This window comes from Eptesicus fuscus, chromosome 15 (assembly GCF_027574615.1).
Source record: "Eptesicus fuscus isolate TK198812 chromosome 15, DD_ASM_mEF_20220401, whole genome shotgun sequence".
Classification (NCBI taxonomy): domain Eukaryota; kingdom Metazoa; phylum Chordata; class Mammalia; order Chiroptera; family Vespertilionidae; genus Eptesicus; species Eptesicus fuscus.
This window is the reverse complement of record NC_072487.1, coordinates 2,043,220-2,066,556: the sequence shown is the minus strand read 5'-3', so window position 1 is coordinate 2,066,556 and position 23,337 is coordinate 2,043,220. Positions and strand designations below refer to the sequence as shown.

General features: G+C 46.1%; 1 protein-coding gene across 7 annotated transcripts in view; it reads right to left on the bottom strand.

Moving 5' to 3' along the window:
• Nucleotides 1-23,337, bottom strand: part of AUH (AU RNA binding methylglutaconyl-CoA hydratase) — a 187,936-nt gene that overhangs the window by 80,901 nt on the left and 83,698 nt on the right. For all 7 annotated transcript variants that reach the window (XM_054726826.1, XM_028133124.2, XM_054726828.1 and 4 more), the window contains 2 exons: nucleotides 17,827-17,919; nucleotides 15,634-15,690 (listed from right to left, as the gene is read on the bottom strand). In XM_054726826.1, the coding sequence (XP_054582801.1) occupies nucleotides 15,634-15,690; nucleotides 17,827-17,919 (150 nt within the window). The remainder of the gene's footprint in view (nucleotides 1-15,633; nucleotides 15,691-17,826; nucleotides 17,920-23,337) is intronic.

The following is a 23,337-nucleotide window of genomic DNA, read 5'->3' as shown; positions in this document are numbered from 1 at the left end:
TAGAAACATACAACCTACCAAGACCTGAATCATGAAGAAATAGAAAATTTCAACAAACTCACTAAAAGTAAGGAGTCTGAATCAGAATAAAAAAACCTACCAACAAACAAAAGTTAGAACCATATGGCTTCACCAATCCTTCTAACTCTTAAAAAAAAAAAAAATAGAGGAGGGAACACTTACAAACTTGTTTTATGAGGCCAGCATTACCCCGATAATGAAACCAGACAAGAATATCACAGAAAGGGAGGGATACTAGGAGGGAGATAGGAGGGGAAAGAAGGGAGGAAGGGTGGATTTGACACCAAAAGCAAAGGCAACAAAAGCAAATGTAAACAAGGGAGAATATGTCAAACTAAAGCTTGTGCGTCATCAAAAAGAAAAGGCAACCTATGGAATAAGAGGAAACATCTGAAAATCATATATCTGAAAAGGGGTTAAAATCCAAAACATATAAACAAGTCATAGCTCCATAGCAAACAAACAAACAAAACAAAAAAACCCAAACAATCCAATTAAAAAATGGGCAGAGTACCTTAACAGACATTTCCCAAAGACATACAGATGGCCAACAGGTAAATGAAAAGTTGCTCAACATCACTAATCCTCAGGGAAATGCAAACGAAAACCACGATGTGACATCACCTTACACCCGTTAGAATGGCTAGTATCAAAAATCACAAGAGGTAGCAAGCGCTGGCGAGGATGTCAGAAAAAGGACGCCCTTCTGCACGGCTGGTCGGAGTGCAGACTGGTGCAGCCGCATGGAAAAGAGTGCGGACATTTCTGAAACTAACAGAGTATGTCAATTGTTTCTCGATAAAAAGCAGTAAAACAATAACAATAATGCAACTGAAGGACAGATGTACATGTATTCAATTAAGAAATCAGGGCACTTTCTCTTCCAGCCAAGAAAAGACAGCAAAGACTCCATTTGCCTTCTGCCTGAAAAATCCAGAACAGTTTTCATGACACTGGACGTGAGTCACCAAAGAGTGAGGACAGAAGGGGAAGCCCTATAAATGCCAAAACTACGGTCCAGAGCGTTTCCAGGACACGGCACAGAGAGGCAGAGCCAGCCGAGCCCAGTGCACCCTCTCATTGAAGCCAGGGAGACCAGGTAAGCAGAGTGTGCGGGACAGCAATAAGACTCCAGAAATCTGAAGAGGGTCCCTCTTAATTATCCAGCAGAGTACTGACTACCACGTGTGTGAGCAAACCCAAGAGTCTCCTGAAAGGAGACCACCTGAAGGGAGGAAAAGTTCAAGAAGTTCAATAGCCCTCGCCAGTTTGGCTCAGTAGATAGAGCGTCGGCCTGCAGAATGAAGGGTCCCGGGTTCAATTCCAGTGAAGGGCACATGCCCGGGTTGCGGGCTTGATCCCCAGTAGAGAGCGTGCAGGAGGCAGCCGATCAATGATTCTCTCTCATCATTGATGTTTCTCTCTCTCCCTCACCCTTCCTCTCTGAAATCAATAAAAATATACTTATTTTAAAAAGTTCAACAAACACCAAGTAAAAGGACCATGAAGAAAACTACACCAAGGCACATCATAATTCAAACTGCTTAATTATAAAGAGAAAATCTTACAGTACTCTAGAAAAAAGAAAAAGAACAAAGATATGGATGAAGCAGATTCCTTATGAGAAAAAAAAATGCAACTAAGAAGAGAGTGCAACACCTTTAACGTACTGACAGATAAATACCAACTCAGAATTCTATACCCAGCAAAAATACTTTTAAATACAGAGGTAAAAGAAAGCCTTCTCCATATATTCAAAGGCTGAAGAAATTCATCAGCAGCAGACCTGCATTAGGGAAATGTTGAAGGAAGTCCACTGGGAGAGGGGGATCATAACAGATGGAAATATGGGTCTATGCAAAGAAGTAAAAGAACTGGAAATATCTACACAGTAAACATATATTTTCCTAATTAGTTAAATCTCTTTAAATAATAACTAATTATTTAATAAAATTAACCATCCTGTGTGGTTTTATAGCATATGTAAAATAAAGTGCATAACCATCAGATAAAGGTCAGAAAAAAATAAAAGTACTTAAAATAACATTCTTGTATGTGAAATGATTTATCATGAGATGGTACACTACATAATGAAAGATGTTCAGTATGCGCCCTAAAGCAATAAATAAAAAATATAAAATATAATCAATTAATCCAAACAATGGCCAAAAATTGGAAAAGGAAAACAAAAACAAATAGAAATAGAAAAAAAAATAAGAAAATGAAAGATATATATGTAACTGATGTTGCTGATATTATAATCCCATTTTAACGTAAGTAGTCTGAATATCCCACTTAAAGGAAGCAAGTGTGAGACAGGATAAAAAAGCAATGTGCTGCCTAATAGAAACACATTTTAAAGACATAAATAGGTTAAGAATAAAAGAACAGGAAAGAATATATCAGACTAACAATAGTCAAAAGAAAGCTGAAGTAACTACATAAAAATCAGACATAGATTTCACAGGAAAGAATATCACCAGAGATAAAAGAAATAATTTTTAAATTATATAGAATTCAAACCATCATAAGACATGACAAAACTAAGTATTTATGCACTTGATAACACAGCCTGTAAATACAAGAAGCAAATACCAATAGAAGTGAAAAGAGAAATATAAAAAATTCACAACTATAGTCTCTCAATACTTGATGGAACAAGTAGCAAGAAAACCAGTAAACATAATAAAAATAATGGACAACATTGCCAACGAACTTAATTTAAATGACATTTATAGAATATTCTGCCAAGAAACAAATATTTAAAAATTGTTGAGAGAAATTAAAGACCTAACAAAATACACAGTATGTTGTGTTCACAGATCTGAAGAGTCAGTGCTAAGATATCAAATCTCCACAAATTGATCTACAGGTTGAACATAATCCCATTCAAAATCCAAGAAGGATTTTTTTTGTAGTAACTAACATGCAGATTCATTTGAAAATGGCAAGGATTTAGATTAGACAAAACAACTTTGACCAATAAATAAGAGGACTAACACTACTGACTTCAAGATTTATTTTAATGCTACAGTAATCAAGTATTGTTATCAAGATAAACAAACAGATTAATGAAACAGTAAAGAGTCCAGAAAAAAAACCTACACATATATGGACATCTCATTTTTTACAAAGCTGCAATGGCAAATAAAAGGAAAAAGACATTCTTTTCAACAAATGATGCTGGAACAATAAAAAATAACATCAATCCATACTTCACACCATCTACAAAAACTGACTCAAAATGAATCACAGATCTAAATGTAAACTGACTACTTCAGAAGTTCCAGAACAAAACATAGGAGAAAAATATTTGTGAGTCTGGTTAAGGCAAAGATTTCTTTTCCATAAAACTCCAAAATCACAACCCATGAAAGAACAAATTGATAAATTGATCTTCTAAATTAAAATCTGCTTTCTGATAGAATTGCTATGAGAATGAAGAGTCAAATCACAGATGGAAAGAAAATATTTGCAAAGCATCTATCTGAAATAGGACCTGTATCTAAAGTGCTCAATAATAACAAAATGCAACAATAAGAATTTAAAACTCAGTGATACAACAACCCCATTAAAAACGAGCATAAGATTTGAGCAGATATAGCATCACAGAGGAAATACAGGTGGCAAGTACATATATGAAAAATGCTCAACATCATTAGATAATGAGGGAAATGCAAACCACCACAACGAGGTACCACACACCCATGAGAAGAACAGACAGCACAGAAAGCATTGGTGAGGATGGGAAACAAAGTCTCATGAGTGCTGGTGGGACTCTCAGACGGCTGGTTTGTGAGTTTATTAAAAATGTACACATATACTTGTCATGTGAAGCCATCCCAGTCCTAGGAATTTACCCAAGATAACTAACAGCATGTGTCCATACAAATGTTTATAGCAGCTTTACTCATAGTACCGCAAATCTGGAACTAAGCCAAGTGTCTATCCACATGTGAGTAGGTCATCAAACAGTGGTATATCTGAACAATGCAATACCATTCAGGAAATACAGGGATTAACTACTGACACTCACTACAACATGGATGAATATCAAAATAATTCTGCTGAGTGAAAGAGGCCAGGCAAAGAAAAGATTAGATAATATATGATAATGTTTATGTAAAATTCTAGAAAATAAAAACTCTTATCTAGTGACATAAAGTGGTTCAGTTATTGCCTGAAAAAAACTCTTAGGGGTGATAGATGTGATCATTATCTTGACTGTAATTATGGTAACACGGGTGTATATATGTCAAAATGTACCAAACTGTACACCATAAAATACATGCAGTTTACTGTACATCGATTATAACTTAGTAGAGCTGTTAAAGACATGCTAAAAAGAAGAAATGCTACAGCAAACGACAGTGACAACGCGAGTGACTGGCGGTCCTGTCACTGTGCCAGGTCCTGTTAAAGGCTACAGTACTACCCTCGCCAGTCCTCACAAGAGCCCTGCGTACACATCACTGCTATCTTCACTTTACAAAAGAAGAAACAGAGATAAAGTGAGAAATAAATGCAGTTCAGTGAGGGAGGCGGGATCCCAGTGCAGAGCCCAGCCAGGCCTCCTCCCTGCAGCTCATCAGCCATTCTTCCATCACAAAGGCCTCTGCAGGGGGTGAGTGTGCTCAGTGTGCGTAAGTGAAGAAAGGTAACCCTACCTCCACTGCTCTGTGAGCTCCCTGTTATCACTACACTGGACACGTATCGTGTAAAATAAAACGCCCAGGCGTGTGCACTGTTTCCCACGTGACAGGTACGGGAGACTCAAACTAGTCATCACTAGTCATCAAATGATGACTCAAACTAGTCATTCACAATTCGCTGTGAAAAGCGAATTCCGTTTTATTTTTAAAACAGAAAGAAACGCCGCTCCTGGTAATTCACATGGGCAGAACTGTCTTACCTTTCCTTTGTGAACCTGTACATCTCACCCCATTGCTTCCACACATCTGCTCTCTACACCACTTCAAGTGGCCCTTCATCTTGTCATTTAACTTGATACATAAGACACACTACAGAAGAGTAAAATGCAAATAAGGCTATTTTGATGACAACTGGACAACAGGAAAGGAATGTGCTGCTCATGAAATGAATAATCTGTTTCTTAAAATCTGTTTATTAAAAAGAAGAGAAAGAGTAAGAGAAACTAATATCAATCCGAAGTCATAAAAAGGAAATTAAAGTACTCAGAATCAAAATAGCTGACTAATTTGATTCCACACTTAAAATTTGGACATAGAAAGCAATAAAGCAAATTTCAATGAAAAAACACATCAAGTGGAAGTAAATAAAATATTCTGTAATAGTAACCCTCCAGTTTCCTTCGTGTGGCTGCTCTGGGAAGTTCATCTCAGCCTGCCTCCTTGGAAGCAGCAGCTCACACACTGATACTCGCTCAAGGCCCCGGGGTCTCAAGCTCTGGGAACGAGACAGACAGTCGCTATAGTTCCACGTTTTCTATTTAAGAGTGTAACACTTTGAATTACTTTTTGTACGAATTATGAGATTAAGTTGAGATTCTTTTCTTTTTTCTTTAAATATGGATGCCCAACACCATATTTGTCAAATATCCACTGGCCATATCTGCATGGATCTATTTGGGATTCTGCCAGTTCCACTGATGAATGGGTCTATCCTCCCACCAATACCACCTGCAGGTAATAAATTCTCTTCATTTTCCTTCATCTGAGAATGTCCTTCTTTTACCTTCATTCCTAAAGGACATTTTCTCCTAATACAGAATCCTGGGATGACAGTTCTCTTTCAGCACCTTAGAAACGTCATTACACTTATTGACATTGTTTCTGATGAGGAATCTAGTCATTCAAATCATTATTCCCCTATTAATATTGTGTTATTTTCCTCTGACTTTCAAGAATTTTGGAGAGGGGAGGGGTCTTCAGTTTTATACAGTTTGATTATGATGTGTCTGGTTATGGCTTTCTCTGTGCTTATCTTGTTTGGGTTCACTTAGCTTCTTAAATCCTTGTTGTCTTCCATCAAATTTGTGAAGTCTTCAGCCATTATTTCTCCAAAGATTTTTTATGAACTACACTCTCCTTTCCTTCTCGGGCTCTTGTGACAAATGTTAAACATTTCAATACTGCCTCACAGGACCCTGAGGTTCAGTGCATGTATTCACAATCTCATTTGTTTCTGTTCAGAATGACTAATTCCTATAGTCCCCTCTTAAAGTTAACTCGCGTTCTTCTGTCATCTCTATTCTGCAATTCAGTCCATTCAGTTTGTTTTTATTTTCCAGTCCTAAAATTTCTATTAGTGGTACTTTATCCTTTATTTTTTTTTTGAAACTTTCTATATTTCCATTTGTTCATGTGGCATATGACCTAAAATTCGCCTGGCTGGTGTGGTTGTGGTTGAGTGTCTTCCCATGCACCAGGAGGTCATGGTTCGATTTCCAGTCAGGGCATATGCCTGGGTTATGGGCTTGATCCCCAGTAAGGGGCATGCAGGAGGCAGCCATTCGATGTTTCTCTCTCATCATTGATGTTTCTATCTCTCTTTCCCTCTTCCTTCTTCTGTCTCTGAAATCAGTAAAAACATTTTTTTAAAAAAGACCTAAAATTAAGTCCCAATATTATGTGCTCGGGAAACCAGGTGAACCACAAATCACCTGACCACAAGTCTCCCTCCCCACTTTGCTCTCCCCTGTCTACATACCCCCCAGGCCAACATCCCTCCTTAGGAGACCAAGCCCATTCCTGCCAGACCACGGAATTATTCAGACAAGCCAATCACATCCTTCCCTCTTCTCACTGCCAAGCCTGCCACCCACAGCCGGCGTTTTCACTCTGTTCCGGAGCACAACCTCTGTGTGGAACTGCGGGGCTTGTGGCGTCATCCTACCCGAGTATACGTGACAAAGGAACTGCTAACGACATCTATCCAGGGTCAGGTGTCAGGGGTCTGGCCATCTAGAAAAGGAATCCCTCTGCAGCAAGGTGAAGAGGGGGAGCTATTGGAACAGTTCACCTTTACTTCCTGGAGCATTTTTGTAATAACCGCTTTAAAATCTTTCTCAGCTCCAACATCTACCATCTTGGACTGTGGGGAGGCATGGGACAGGAGTTGGCTGAAGGCGGCTGCCCCTGCCTTGACTTTTCCAAACAAGTCTGAGCCCCTCCACCCCCCGGGGTGTCTACTGGAATCTTTATGTTTAGTCTTCAGACGTCCTTGCTTAAAGGACACTCCAGACGCATGTGTCTTCTCAAGGATGCTTACCCTGCTGATCGTATCTAACAGCTAATTTTAGTTCAAGCTGTTGTTACAGTAAAAGCCTAAGGAGGCAGGCGAACGGGCCTGTTGGTTCCCATAGCCAAGCAGCCCCTTGGCCTCTGTCACAGAAACGTGTGTCAGAGTGGTCATTCTTACATGGCTCAGGGGCTGCTGGTCAGGCCCGGCATTGGTCAGCACCTGTTGATCCTCTTCTCCCAGGCAAATGCTTCATAGTACTTCATATGCTGAGTAACTCTGGCCTGGAGATTCGGGGGTACTTCATATGCTGAGTAACTCTGGCCTGGAGATTCGGGGGTACTTCCTATGCTGAGTAACTCTGGCCTGGAGATTCGGGGGTACTTCATATGCTGAGTAACTCCGGCCTGGAGATTCGGGGGTACTTCATATGCTGAGAAATTCTGGCCTGGAGATTCGGGGGTACTTCCTATGCTGAGTAACTCTGGCCTGGAGATTCGGGGGTACTTCCTATGCTGAGTAACTCCGGCCGGAGATTTTGTTTTACCATTGAATCAACTTGGTTGTGTTCAGACCACATTGCAACCAGCCTTCTGTGGACCATGGTTTCAGTATTAGTTGTTTCGAGGCCTTTGGCCATTTCAGACCTGGGCAGTGGTCCATCTCTTGGTTCAAATTCGCAAATGTTTGATGCGCTGTTTAGCATCAGAGCACACGCTCAGCCAGGAGTGAGTCCCGTCCACAAATGACTTTATGGATCCCCTTCCTGAGCTCCTCACTCTTCGCCATCTCTGTGGTGCTTGCTGGTTCCCAGGGGTCCCCTGTGTCTCTGGCCCTCAGCCTAAAACACGGGGTGTATTTACCTTGCTGTGCTCGGCACTCCAACAGCCACACCCACAACCAAAAGGATGGACAGAGGAGAGAGAAGCAGGAGACGGGCCTCCCCCCTCCTGAGGTGAAGCTCCTCTGAGCGCAGGAGCAGGGCCTCCTCCCTCAGGACTTCGGGGGTTTGGGTGCTGGCTGCTACTGCTGTCGCTGAAAGGAAATCCGCCTCCCAGTCTGCGGAGCCCGAACTAGAGAGCCTCTTCTGGAATTCCCTCTGTCTGTGCCAATGTCCATTTCTGGATTTTTAGACCAGGTCAGTGGATGACAGAAAGAAAAAGAAATCCCACATTTGTATTTTCAGTCCAGACCACTCTCCTAACGTCCACATCTGCACAACCAACTATCGACCTGATTGATTCTGCACTTGGATGTCTCACTTGGATTTTTAATCAAGCATGTCCAAGCAATATTCCTCGTTGTCTCTTCCTAACCTGCTCCGTGCACGACTCGCCACCATCCGCCGAAGGGAGCTTCTCAGTGCCCTGGCCCGCGGCCTGGGGCTCCGTCTCCACGTCTTCCCTCTCTGACGCTCCTCATTCAGTGTGTCAGGAGTCTCCCAGAGTCCAGCCCAGCCCGGCGCCCACGGTCACTGCCCATCCAGGCCCCAGCGCGATCCACTGGGACTCCAGCCAGAGGCTCCTGGCGGGATCGCGCTCCTGCCGCTAGCCTGGAGCTACTGATTGGCATGGTGACCAGACAAATCTTTACAAGCCTCAGATCTCATTGCAGCTCTGCTGACACGCTGCTCGGTCCTTCTCTCTGAGGGGAGCTGCCACCCCTGCGGGCTCGGACTCCATTCCTATCCCTCGCCCCTCCCGCCGGTCACGCCGCAGTGGAGGACAAAGGAGTGTTCCAGCTGTGCTCCTTGGTCGGAAATGCTGTCCCTCCTACCTGCCCACCTTCCTCAGTGCCTGCCAGCCTCGCCTCCCCCCGGTGGCACCCTCTGAGGCTCCCTGACCACCTGCTTCGCAGTGAGGAGCCTATTTCTTCTCCTCAGGCGCCTGGCCCTCCCCCCGCGACTCACACGTCCTGTGCGCCGTGCCCACCGCCCTGTGGGTCAGCGGCGTGGCGGCAGACCTCCCTGCTTTGTTCACGGGGCGTCTACACCAGTGCAAGGCTCAACAATATTTGCGAGTTGAGTGAATAAATGTGCCTGGAGCGCAGGGTGTGAGCAACGGGAAGGCAGGAGCGAGGAAGCCAGAGCAGTGCTGGGACCCAGGCGGCAGGCCTTGGACACAGGCTGAGGGCTAACAGAGCCCAGGGTCTCACCGCACGCCCCGGGTAGCCTGCCTTACTCTGTTCCAGGCCAGCGCCTTCCCCAGGACAGGGCAGCTGTGCTCCTCACACACGCTGCCCTCTCCCCCCGATTCCAGACGGGCGAGTCCAAGAAAGCGCTGCCGAGTTACATACAGGTAAGTACAGGGGGGGCAAGCAGGTTTACAGCTGTTCGTATGGGAAGAAACACAATCATCACTAAACAAAAATAAACTCTGTTGTGCATACTCACAACTGTAAGCCTACTTTGCCCACATTGTGTATGTTTCTTCCACAGCAACCAACACAACGGCCTGTCACAGGAGGAAGCCAACAGCTAGCTCCAGCAGCCGCTCATCACACAAAGCAGAGCCGTGGTCACTGAACGCTCTCCCAGCACCGGGACAGCAGGGCCTCAGGAGGCAGCCCGCTCAGTGTCACAGCGTCGGTGCCCCGGTGCCTAGGCCGGCAGGAAGGCCGCCCTGTTCACTCCTCTCCTCCCCAGGAGCCGGCCTAGCACTCAGACCCGCACGGAAGGGCTCGGCTATTTGTGGAGTCAAGTTCGCCCTCACAGGATAATGGTGAGTCACTGCCCAGGAGATTCCAAAGAATAAACTCAGATTCTGATGTCACGTCTAAGAGGATTTCAATAAAGGTTGTAAACAAAACTTTCCAAAATGACGACTGTGTTCAGGACAACACACACAGGATTTAAAAATCCATCATTCCCTCAGACACATCTTAAAATAGAGTGTCCAGCCGCCAGGCCAAGATGCTGCCTTGACGGGAGGCGCACAGGGAGGCCCCAGACCCCGCCCTGGAGAGAAGAGCACAGGCAAACCAGGACTCCTGTTCTGGCCCGGGAACCCGAGTGCTCTCATCTTCTTCTTTTCCTTTTAATTTGAGGAACAGTCGATGCCAATAACAATCACTGAAGATGCTTTTCCTTGAAAAGCTTCCGAGAAGAGAATGCGAAAACTGGACCCGTGGTGAGTCACACCTTAACGCAGCGATCAAAGTCATCGTCACCCAAAGTGGACAACCTGACGTTAAGCGCTATCAAATAAAATGAAAATAAAAAATAGAGCGTGGTCCATTCAGAACTCTTGGCAAACATTTTTAGCCTAAACATGAAGAAATAACTGTCAAATTCACAATATGCAATCCTCAGTAAGATAATTTGCCTGATTTTTTTTAGCTATAAAAAACAGAGATGACGTGTCTAAATTTCAACAACAACAAAAGTTCTAAACAAATGTGCTGTGTGACATTTATCGAGATCCTGAATTGGAAAAGCCAAACAAAACAACTAGAAACTGCATTTGGAAACCCCTGGGGACACCTGAGTATTGATGTTATCACTGTTCAGTCTGATAACAGGTTTGTCATATAAGAGTCCTTTCTTATTCCTAGGAAAGGCAGGCTGCCCCCTGAAGGCTCACCTTGTCATTTTGAAATGGCTCAGCAAGAAAAGATGGGAATGCACCTGCGGAGGGAGGATGGACAGCTGTAGACACGTGTGGCAGGAGGCTGTGGGAGGGAAGACCTTGATGAGGAGAGATAGAGAGGTGCATTTCGCTGCTTCTCAAACCTCCCGCAGTTTAAGCATTTCCAGAATAAGAAGCCGGAGAGAGAAGAGCACTGGAAATGCCAGAGATGGTGTCCACAGTGGTGCACACCCAGGCAAGAGCCTCAAGAGGCCCCTTGGTCTCCACGCCTCCAGGAGCAGAGGCAGAAACCACAGCTAGGAATGAGGGAACTGGCCATGTTGTGTGCAAACAAGGAAGTTTCTAAGCTGTTAAATAAAAAGATCATAATCCTCTGAACTGGTTTTACTTCATTCTTATGGACCCGCTAAAGGGTGGTATTCTTTGAGGAGCTATTTTTAAAAGAGAGTTTTATTTTAACTACTGAAGTGGAAGAAGACAGAAGTTGAGCTGCTTTTCTTAAATGGGAAAATACTGGAGAACAGAGTAGGGGCTATGTTGTACAAAACCCCCAATATAATTCAGAATACTATAGGGAGGTCCTAGAGTAACAATTTTAATTACTTTTAAATCGGCTAATGCTTTAAATCATTAGCATTGTATTTGTACAGTATTTGTCTACAATCAAATATATATATATGTATATGCACACACAAGTACTGGTTTAAGTATATGATGGCCAATCACATTCCATTTTTAAATTACATCTGATATAATACTATTTAAAGAAGTACACTTGGTTTTAATGCTTCTACTTTCCTTTACACCTTCCTCTTCATTAACAATGCACTTTTAATAGTCACTTGACAGCAGACAATTTCCTTCTCAGTATAAACTAAATGCAGAATACTAATCTAAAAGCTGCATTTAGTCACGGTCCATTCATTAGTGCTCACGTTCACTGGGAATATTACTGTCTCTTCTAAACAATCATTTTATAATTTAACTTGTTTTATTTTAAGGACATTTATCAATTATACCTTAAAAATAATCACATTGTCATTCAGGCTCAATTCCAAGTAAACAAACAAACAAACAGACTCAATGCTGGGTTTTGGTCAGCTGTCTCCCAGGAAGCGGCGATCACAAAGGACAGCGGGAACAGTCACCACTGGAGCGCCAGGTTCGCTCCTGTGTTTATTAAATAGACAGTCATCCAAGTAGGGAGGTTCAGCTTCATGTGGATTAATGTTAAAGCATTTTGAATTTTAAGATAAATTTATTTAATAAAAAAATTTTAGCCCGGCTGGCGTGGCTCAGTGGTTGAGCTTTGACCTATAGACCAGGAGGTCACAGTTCAGGACACATGCCCAGGCTGCAGGCTCGACCCCTAGTGTGGGGCGTGCAGGAGGCAGCAGATCGATGATTCTCTCCCATCACTGATGTTCCTCTCTCTCTCTCTCTCTCTCTCTCTCTCTCTCTTTCTTCCTCTCCCTCCCTCTCCTTTCCTCTCTGAAATCAATAAAAATAAATTTAAAAATTTTTAAATAACAGTATTCATGAGAATACACAGTCCAAATTCAATCACATTTATAAAAAGTGTGTTCTGATTAATGGATCCACTGCGGAGGAGGACCCTGAAGAACTTCGGCACACTGGGAAGAATATGCTGATTTCCACATCTCCCATGGCTAGCTCCTAACAGATGAAAGGAGCCCCAGACAGTGTGCCGCAGTGGTTAGAGCGTCAGCCTGCGGACTGAAGGGTTGGTTAAGGTCAAGGGCACACAGGCTCGATTAGGGCCCTGGTCGGGTGCATGCGGGAGGCAACCAGTTGATGTGACTCTCTCACATCAATGTTTCTCTCTCCTCCTCTGTTCCATTCTCTCTAAAAACATCAATAGAAAAAATATCCTTGGGTGAGGATTAACAAAAACAAACAAAAAAAGATGAAAGGAGCTAAAGCTATCACCCTCATTTCTATAGCACAATCAATTAAGCTTTTTTCCTCTAACCAAACCCAACAGTACTTTTGCACAACTGTTCTACCTTCCCGTGGTTTTAACACAAAACATGTCACATTCAGGACCTGATAAATATCCAAATGACCAAGTTCATCTTTCTCCCACCCCCATCTCTGCCATATACTAAGCCGCTGTCCAAAACAACTTCCTTCAGCTACCGTATTACTAACCACCGCTGTGTTCGGTTCCCAAGGCTGCTACCGCAAATCACCACAACGCTGGTGGCTTAAAACAATGGGAATGTAAGTCTCACAGCTTTGCAGGCTACAGCCTAGAACCCAGATGCTGGCAGGGCTCACTCCTGGGGTGCTGCGGAAGAGCCCCCGGCTTCCGGTGACGCCAGCACCCTCACTTGTAAATGCATCTCCCAGCTCTGCCTCCGTCCTCACGTGGTGTTCTCTCTGTTTTCCTCTTTGGTCTGAGTCTCCTCTTATTATAAGAGCCTCGTCACTGAATTTAGGCTTCATTTAGATAATCCAGGATGATCTCATCTTAATATCCTGAACCTAATTACATCTGCACCGACTTTTTCCCCAAACAAAGTCATATTCTCAGATTTCACACCGACATATCTTTGGGGGAGGGGGATATGTAATCTTTGTAGGTTACAGCCACTCTTTTCCTAGGATTAGTTTTATCCTCATCCTATATAATAAAAGCCTATACACAAATTGTGCCCCAGGTGGTCGTTCGATTGAGAGACCAGGAGTTCAACCACTCACTATGACTTGTGCTGACCACCAGGGGGCAGCACAGAACATGGTGGGCGTTGGCGATGAGGTGCTGCCGCTCCATGGGCCCTGATGAGAGCAGGACCTCGGTGGGCAGGGCCGCCGCCAGCTCCCAGGCGCTGAGGGAGCTGGGCCTAGGGCTCAGCCCCGATCAATTGCCCCACAGGCAGGATGGTGGAGCAGGTGAGGGGGCAGCGCCAGGCCAAGGCAGGGTGCCAGGCAGGGCTGCGGGGCTGCATGGCTGGGGGCGCGAGGTAGGGCCCGATCTCCGCAGGCCACCCCGAGAGGGACCCCACCCATGCACGAATTCTAGTCACTAATAAATGCTAAATTCTTAAAAGAATTTATGAAACATCATGCCTTCTTTCTAAACCTTGTTTTTATTTCACACATTAGTTATCTGATAACTCTTTTCAATTATATATATATTTTCTTATAAATCCTTTTTTTCGTTTTAATTCATCAATGTGAAAAGGTTGGTATGATAGATATTAAATGTTTTAACCTACAAGAATAGCATTTCCATAGATTACTGAAGTAGAAACCTTAGTGAGCTGCACATACTGATCTGGGCAGTCTTCAGGCTCACTGAGTTATGTTTTAATTTCTAACTATACAACTTATACACCCTAATCAGGATAAATACTCTTATAATGATACTAGAGGCCCGGTGCACGAAATTCGTGCACGGGGGGAGGGGGGGGGAGAAGGGATGTCCCTCAGCCCAGCCTGCACCCTCTCCAATCTGGGACATCCCTCTCACAATCCAGGACTCCCAACCGCTCGCCTGCCTGCCTGCCTGATTGCCCCTAACCACTTCTGCCTGCCAGCCTGATCACCTCCTAACCACTCCCCTGCCAGCCTGATCAACACCTAACTGCTCCACTGCCAGCCCAATTGCCCCTAACTGCCCTCCCCAGCCAACCTGGTCATCCCTAACTGCCTTCCCCTGCCAGCCTGGTTGCCCCCAACTGCCCTCCCCTGCTGGCCCAGTCACCCCTAACTGCCCTTCCTTGCCAGCCTGGTCGCCCCTAACTGCCCTCCCCTGCAGGCCTGGTCGCCCCCAACTGCCCTCCCCTGCAGACCTGGTCACCCCTAACTGCCCTCCCCTGCAGGCCTGGTTCTCCCCAACTGCCCTTCCCTGCAGGCCTGGTTGCCCCCAACTGCCCTCCCCTGCAGGCCTGGTCCCCCGCAACTGTCCTCCCCTGCAGGCCAGGCCAGCCCCAACTGCCCTCCCTTGCAGGCCTGGTCTCCCCCAACTGCCCTCCCCTTGTGACAGCCTTCTTGTGTCCACATGGGGGTGGCCATCTTGTGTGTTGGAGTGATGGTCAATTTGCATATTACCTCTTTATTATATAGGCTGGCTAATCATACAATTTTAACCTATTCAGGTACAACATGCCTGAAGGGCTCAATACTGCCATTAATTTTTTACATTGTTACTATGATTTCAGTCATATACTAATAAGATATCAATGTGCACATCATCAAATGAAGTCTACTTTTTAAATTAACAACTTCACAAAATGTGAATATCTCCAAATTTTCTGCATGAGCCAAAGAAACAAACATTTCAGATTTAGATTTCATTATCAACACTAGGAAGCTACTTCCTCCGGTGAGTCTCCCACAGGCAGCAGCTGTCCTTTCTGTAGCAACAGAACAAGCACGCCGCTGCCCACTCCCCCAAGCTCTGTCCCGAGGCAGAGCCACCAGAAACCTGGCGCGCGGCGGGGGTGAGTGCAGGCAGCTCTCTGATCTTCCAAGAATAATGTGACTGGCACCATCATTTGAAACTGAAGAAACCGTACGGAAAAGCCTGGAGAGAGCACACGACAGACACAGCGCCCCGCGCCCTCAGGCGCAGAGAGTGCCGAGGAAGGACTGGGCTGCAGAGCACACGACAGACACAGCGCCCCGCGCCCTCAGGAGCAGAGAGTGCCGAGGAAGGACTGGACTGCAGAGCACACGGCGGCATTAGACTCTCCCCAGAATGAGGCCTTTCAGTGACTACCTTGGGCCTTACGCCCTTTTTTAAGAACAAATCAAGATGGGCGGGAGCAATTCATACCTCCACCGGGAATAATCGCCAACTTTGTCTCAACCAGGCCCATTTTGGCAGAGGAAGCTGAAAAGGAAGGAAGAAAATTAAGTAATATCCACATAATCATATTCATGGATGATGACTTTGAAAAGTCAATAAACATGCTATAAATACAGTAATCCCTCTTACCCACAATTTCTCTGTGTACAGTTTCAATTACCTGAAGACAAATGCTGTCCAGAAATATTAAATGAGAAACTCCAGAAATAAGCAATTCCTCAGTTTCAAACTGCATTCGTGCTGAGGACTGTGAGACCTCTCTGTCCTGCTCCGCCCACATGGCCTGTGAATCCTCCCTCTGCGCAGTGTCTCCGGCTGCCGATGGGCCTGCTCCTCAGTGGCTCAGCAGCGGGAGGCCCTCAGAGTGAGTGCTCAAGGCACCCCTTCTTTTACTTAAGAACAGCCCAAGTGTGGGAGCAGTGAGTTTTGCAATGTGGGAATGCCAGAGAAGCCATAAAGTGCTTTCTTTAAGTGAAAAGGAGTGTATGTGAAGGAAAAAACATGGCATTACATAGGGCTCAGTACCACCCAAGGTTCCAGGCATCCCCTGGGGTCTTGGAATGTAGATTCCTGGAATAAGGGAGAACAACTGCATTCTGTTTACTAATTAAATGTGTCACGAGTCCTTTTATCACTTCAGAAGGCACTTGGTTATGAAAATAAGTAACACTCTAAGCTATATACAGGGTGGGGCAAAAGCAGTTTTACAGCTATATGTGAAACAGTTTATTCTGATATTATTATTTCTTAATTATTGTGTTGCTGTCCATACGAACAACTGTAAACCTACTTTTGCCCCACACTGTACATTAAGAGACTCCAGCATTCTCTGCTAAAAGCTGCTTGGCAAAGAAGAATGTTTGATGCCGAAAGACCAAGGTGGTAACTACTAGCACATAATGTGGCCTGAGGCTGCTGAGCCAGTTTGACGGCGTGGCCCCGGTCATCACCGAGGATGAGGAGAAAGGCTGTGCCGACGAGTAAGAACTCTTCAGCTGGGACAGTTCTCCAGGGCAGGCCGCTTCGTGTACCTACCGGACACAGCACTTTTCAAGACCCGGTGTTTTACTGTCCTGCGCTGGACAGGGTGTCTTTTCGTGTTTGCTTTTGGGCTACTTTAAAACACCCGACTGTCCCTTTACCTGCACCTCCCAAAGCACTGGGACGCGTCCCAGATCCTAGTTCCCAGAAGCTGCATTCCTTCAGAAATGGGTTCCATGCGCCTAAGCTGTGCCACTTCATTTCCGACAAGACAGAGATCCAAATACAGAGGAAAGGGGGAAAGGTGTGCATGGACTAGCAACTACAAATCCTAAGAAAGTCACCATAAAATTATGAAAACCACAATTCTAGGGACTCTGTGTTTACCAGGCAGCTCTATCAGAAGCAGCAGTGGGAACCTGGGAGAAAAGGGACAACTGTTTTCTGCCTGCTTCGTCCAGTCCCTGGTCCCGGAGCCCTCAGGTCACCGCGCCGAGGGGACAGGGACCAGCTCTGTCATAGGTCAGAAGGCTGTACGGGGCAGTGCCAGGATGCGGTGCTCTGGCAGGCTGGCAGGCGTGAGGGCGGACACCAGACTGCCTGGTTCCGATCCCAGCGCAGTCACTGATTTGGGGCTTGTTACTCCACCTCTCTGCCCCGGCTCCCCAAGCTCCACAGTCCTTATCTCATCAGGCTGTTGCAGAGATTCAGCGAGTTACCACGTGCCACGTGCTTACAATGAAGCTGGGCAGGTCCACACTCAGCAGTCCCCCCAGGAGGAGAGTGAAGCCCAGGACATTAAGTTATTATTTCTGTAGCCAACAGTAACTAAGTGCGTGGACCAGACACATGCCACAGGTTAACTCACTCAATCTTCAAACTGCAACCATGACTTCCCCCAATTTAGAGGAGGAAACTGGTCAAAAAGGGCAGGACCCAAGGTTCAGATCAGTTGTGTCTGACCCGGTTCCTGTTCTCCGTTCCTGCTGCTCAGAGTGAACAAGAGACTGTAGAAAATGGTTTTCTTCACTGGACTCTGAAGCACTTCACTAAGTCCAACAGGTGATTTTTTTTCTAAATATTCTACTCAACAACAAGAATAAAATATTTGGAATTCTCTGGAGACTAAAAAAAAACACCTCATTTAAAAAATGTTATTTTAATGGGATGAATTCTCACCTGCCACTCTGATGTCACATGCTAATGCCAGTTCCAGACCACCGCCTAAAGCGAGTCCATCGAGGGCAGCGATTGTCGGCACTGGCAGGTTCGCTGCAATAGAAAGAAAGGTGTCATGCCTTTTTAGTAAGTAACCTTACTGTGTAATTGAGCTGAGATTTTTTTCCTGTAAATATATTTTTAAATGGGCTATTGCATATAGAATTTTGTGTCCCTTTTGCCTTTAACAAAATACCATTTCCTTCATTGTTGTTCCATCATATAAATATGCAATAGTTCCTTTAAATCTTCCCATATTATTGAGATACTTCCATAAATACTTTTTGTTGGATTAACAGATTTCAAGTCTAAATGACTTAGTCCGTGACCCTCCACGGGCTCCCTGTGCTGAGGACGACCCTCTCACTGGAAGAAGTAACCATCTCCTCCAACAAAACAGAGCAGCCCGCGTGGCTCGGGGCAGCAACACACTTGCTCTGTCCTTTGTAACCAGTCAATACGCAGCAGCTGGGAGGTCATCAGGTCCACCTGATGCCACACCTCAGATGGACGAGGCTCTGAGAAAGCTCCGGAAACCTACCCACAGCGTGATGGCGAAAAGGTCAGCCAGTCACAGAACCCAAACCAGGCTTTCCTCAGTGCTGAAACAGCATGGCACTTACTGAGACCTTTGCACACTTAAATATTCAGATTTCATTTTCATAACTGAATGTGGTGTTTGGCGTGGGAATGTGGAGCTGGGCGACCCAGCGAGGCACGGAAAAGGAAAGCTGTTCACTTACAGAACAAGACGCCACCAGCGACCAGCACCCCAAGGGAACTGGCCCTGGAATATTTTCTTCTCAAGCTTAAACCTTTGCTCATGACCCCGAGCAAAAGACACTGACACTTGCTACCAAGATTCATAAAAGCATTCTAATTTTTCAATGAAAAAGCTTCACATTCCCATAGTCAGAAATAAAACAGGAAGGATTCTGCTTCTTAGGACGTGGTGTTAAGAGGCACCATCTCAACTGTCCTCGCCACAGGAGAGAGCCGATGTGGCCTGACAGTGTCAGCTAGGCTGTGGTGGTCATCACACTGCAGAATTTAAATATGTCAACTCAACCAACACACACCTTCAACCTACAGAACGTTGTATGTCAATTATGCCTTGATTAAAAAGAAAAAGAAAAATCCTATATAATAAAAGGCTAATATGCAAATCGACTGAACAGTAGAATGACCAGTTGCTATGACACACACTGACCACCAGGGGGCAGACACTCAATGCAGGCGCTGTCACCTGGTGGTCACTGTGCTCCCACAGGAGGAGCGCTGCTCAGCCAGAAGCCAGGCTCACGGTTGGCAAGCACAGCGGTGGTGGCAGGAGCCTCTCCCGCCTCTGTGGTAGCGCTAAGGATGTCCTCAGTCAGACATCTCCCAAGGGCTCCCGGACTGCAAGAGGGCGCAGGCCAGGCTGAGGGGCCCTCCCATGCACGAATTTCGTGCACCGGGCCTCTAGTAGATAAAATAAAAAGGTACCATTCCTAAAAATCTCTCTTCCACAGGTATGTGAAATTCCACACACAAAAAGGCTCATCCCTCGACCCCTTGGAAAACATACAAATGTGCCGAAGTGCAGGGACTTCAGTCCTCAGACTTCTTCTAGGAGCAAAGCCTGTGGAGGCTGGCAGCAGCGCGGTCCGGCGCCGGCACAGGCATGGCCCTGCCCGCACCCTCGCAGCACGGCCCTGCCCGCACCTGCACCCTCGCAGCACGGCCCTGCCCGCACCCTCGCAGCACGGCCCTGCCCGCACCTGCACCCTCGCAGCACGGCCCTGCCCGCACCCTCGCAGCACGGCCCTGTCCACACCCTCGCAGCCCGGCCCTGTCCCCTCCCTCGCAGCACGGCCCTGTCCCCTCCCTCGCAGCACGGCCCTGCCCGCACCTGCACCCTCGCAGCACGGCCATGCCCACACCCTCGCAGCACGGCCCTGCCCGCACCCTCGCAGCACGGCCCTGTCCGCACCTGCACCCTCGCAGCACGGCCCTGTCCGCACCCTCGCAGCCCGGCCCTGTCCCCTCCCTCGCAGCACGGCCCTGCCCGCACCTGCACCCTCGCAGCACGGCCCTGCCCGCACCTGCACCCTCACAGCATAGCCCTGCCTGCACCCTGGCAGCACGGCCCTGCCCGCACCCTCGCAGCACGGCCCTGCCCGCACCTGCACCCTCGCAGCACGGCCATGCCCACACCCTCGCAGCACGGCCCTGCCCGCACCTGCACCCTCGCAGCACGGCCCTGCCCGCACCCTCGCAGCACGGCCCTGTCCACACCCTCGCAGCCCGGCCCTGTCCCCTCCCTCGCAGCACGGCCCTGCCCGCACCCTGGCAGCATGGCAGGGCAGGTGGGGCCTGAACGGGCAGCTCAGAACCCAAGGTGCTGCCTCCCTGTGATGTGCTTTAGGTCTCGGTGAAGAAACCAACAGAAAGCCAGATTTACAGAGTATGAGTTTAATGAAAAAACACAACAATGTCTTGGTTCATTTATCTGACAAAAAGGAAGAAAAATCAATAAACAAATATAATGGCAACTTAATCTGAGTGGCTCCCAAGGTCATCTCCAGTCACTACAAATAAAATGGAATCACTTTGGTAAGCTCTCACCAGACTCCTTCCCCACTACGACCTCCCCAATCTCGTCTCTCCCCTCAAAACCCGCCCCTAGGCCTCGCTGTGGCCTCAGCTTGTCTACCTCTAAGCTTCTGGACCCACTCCCACTTACCGCCCCTCACAGCTCTAGTCCCACTGCAGCTCCTGAGACTGTGCTTGCTCCGCTTACCCGTGGCACCATGATACCGTCCTATAACCAATGGGCATCACCTGGTCCCCATTAAACTGAAGATCAGACACGCTCACCTTGGAAACTCCTCCTCCTTGAATACTCTCTTTATCTGCCTGCTAGGCCCTCCCTTTGTCTTTCCTGCCTTCCCACCTACTTCTGGTTAGGTCTCAGTCTTCCTCCCTAGGAACTCTGCCAAGAGGTCTCATCCCCACCCTGACTTTTACCCCCTATTTAAATACCACCAATGTCCCGATTTCTACCCAAACTGCTCTCTAAACTGAATCTCCATGGCCACCTGCTTGCAAGACATCTCTACGTTCAAACCAACTTCTTGTCAATCCTTCTTCTCGAGTCTACATCACATTTGGTAGCACCTCCATCCACCCTGTTACCCAAGTAAGACACCCAAAGGCATCCCAGGTGCCTCCTTCCCAGAGCCTGCACCCTATTGCTTTCTGAGGCCTAACAGCTCACAAATCTGCGAGTCCCCTCCCTTTCCACACCAGGGTCCGGGGACCTCATTTCTCACCAGCAGGAAGTCTCAAATAGACCTTGCTGCAATTTGCCCCTTCAAAGCATCTTTCATATTTCCTGTCAGATAATCTTCCTAAAGTGCAAACATAGTTACGTTATCCCACTATTTAAAATTTAAAATTGACAAGGGCGGGTGTGACTCAGTGGTTGAGTGTCAACCTTTGAACGGGTCATGGTTCGATTAGCGGTCAGGGCACACGCCTGGGTTGCGGGCTCCATCCCCAGTAGGGGGCGTGTAGGAGGCAGCCATCATCATTGATCTTTCTCTCTCTCCCTTCCTCTCTGAAATCAATAAAAATACATTAAAAACAAAACCTGTACAATGATTTATTCCACATTGAGGATCGAAAGGGAGAAAACTCATAGCACAGGACAGAAGGCACCTGGTGAACTCAGTTCTGTCCACCTGCACAACCTTTTCTCCAGCCTCAGACACCTACTCTGTGCTTCAGTCCCAAACTACTTAAAGCCCCAGAAGGCAGCTCCACCCACGGCTGTGCACCAGCTGCGCCCGCCTGGAATGCCTCGCTGGCCCTGCTGCCTTTCCAGGCACTGCTCCTCCAAGGCCCTTCCGTCATGATCCATGGCACTCTGCGCCATGGCACACTCTTCTGCTGTGCCCCTCACGTTGAACCTGGTATTCTCCCTACTTTTCTTTTTATTAATAACTTCTTTCACTTAATATTTTCAATGGCATGAGTATCAGCAGGCTACAGAGCTACAGAAAGAAAACGGCAGCATTCCTAAGCTTTCAGAGCAAGGAGGGGAGGACGGGTATTCTCCCCTTGCCGTGGGAAAATGCTGCACAGCGAGTGCTGAAGGCACTCCAATAGCTGTCGCAAGCTGACTTCTTAGAGAGCGATAACAAAAGCGAGTTTTAAAGGGCCCCCAAACGCCAAGTCAGGCCTGAAATATGTGTACTACTGACTTCCGTTTCTGAAAATTCCAACCCATAGTAAACAGACAGGAACAAACTGATGTGATATATATGGAAAGGGGAATTTTTCTTCACATCAAATTGTGCACTGATAATAAAGACTAAGTAGAAGGGCTGGAGGAACAAATCGGCTGTAAATTACAAAAGTAATGTTCCATGCCTGCATAAGCCCTGCAGCACAACAGAAAGAACGCTGAAGTTCACTACTCTTGGCTATTTACAACGTCAACACTGCAACTCAGAGGGACAAACGCCTCAAAAAGAGCTGGCAAGGCTTCATTCTCCATTTTGATTAGTATTCTCAGATCAATATACTTACAAACATCACAATTAGCCGACAGAAAGTTTAAAATCCTTATTCTAAAAACATAAAGTCATTAAAAAATTTTACTGTACATAAAAAACACAAATAAAATTAGTTAAATGCCCTCCCTTCCCCATCACTGTGAGAGTTACTATAAACTAACCTTATGCTGAGAAAATAAAATGATGCGGAAGGTAGCAGGTTCTACATAACTTAGAGTACCGGGTTTACATGATGCAGGGATAGAAAATGAGTAGAAATAAATAAATGCAAATATGCTGATCTGGGAAGTGAGGGGGCAGGAGTGACTGAAATGAATCTTCTCATTGCTTAAGTGTTCTTAATTTTGAAATCAGAGAATATAACACTTTTTCTTCCACAAACTTAAACTTTTGGAAGTAATAACATTTTCAAGCTGGTGTGGGTCAGTGGTTAGAGCATTGGCCTGTGCACCTTGCAAGCTCGATTCCCGGTCAAGGGCATGTACCTGGGTTGCAGGTTTGATCCTCAGCCCTGGTAGAGGCACATGCTAGAAGCAACCAATCGAAGTATCTCTCACACATTGATGTTTCTCTCTCTCCTCTCTCCCCACCCTGCCCTGCCCAAGCCCCACCTTCTTTAAAAATCAATGGGAAAATGTTCTTAAATTTGACAGTTAAGAGCTTAAGAAATTTCCTCAAGAGGATAGAAGTTTTTAAAACTACAACTTATATGAAATATATAATACAAAATGACAAGAAATGTGGGGTCCTTGTTACAAAAAAGGAAATGAACACACTCAAATCATTAAATAAACTATGTGGTACTTTCAAATATTCATTAACATAAATTAGCATTGTACAAATCAATAAATACATTTTTCCTCCTAAAGAATTATTTAATAGTACAGCTAGTATTCAATGAGCAATTAAA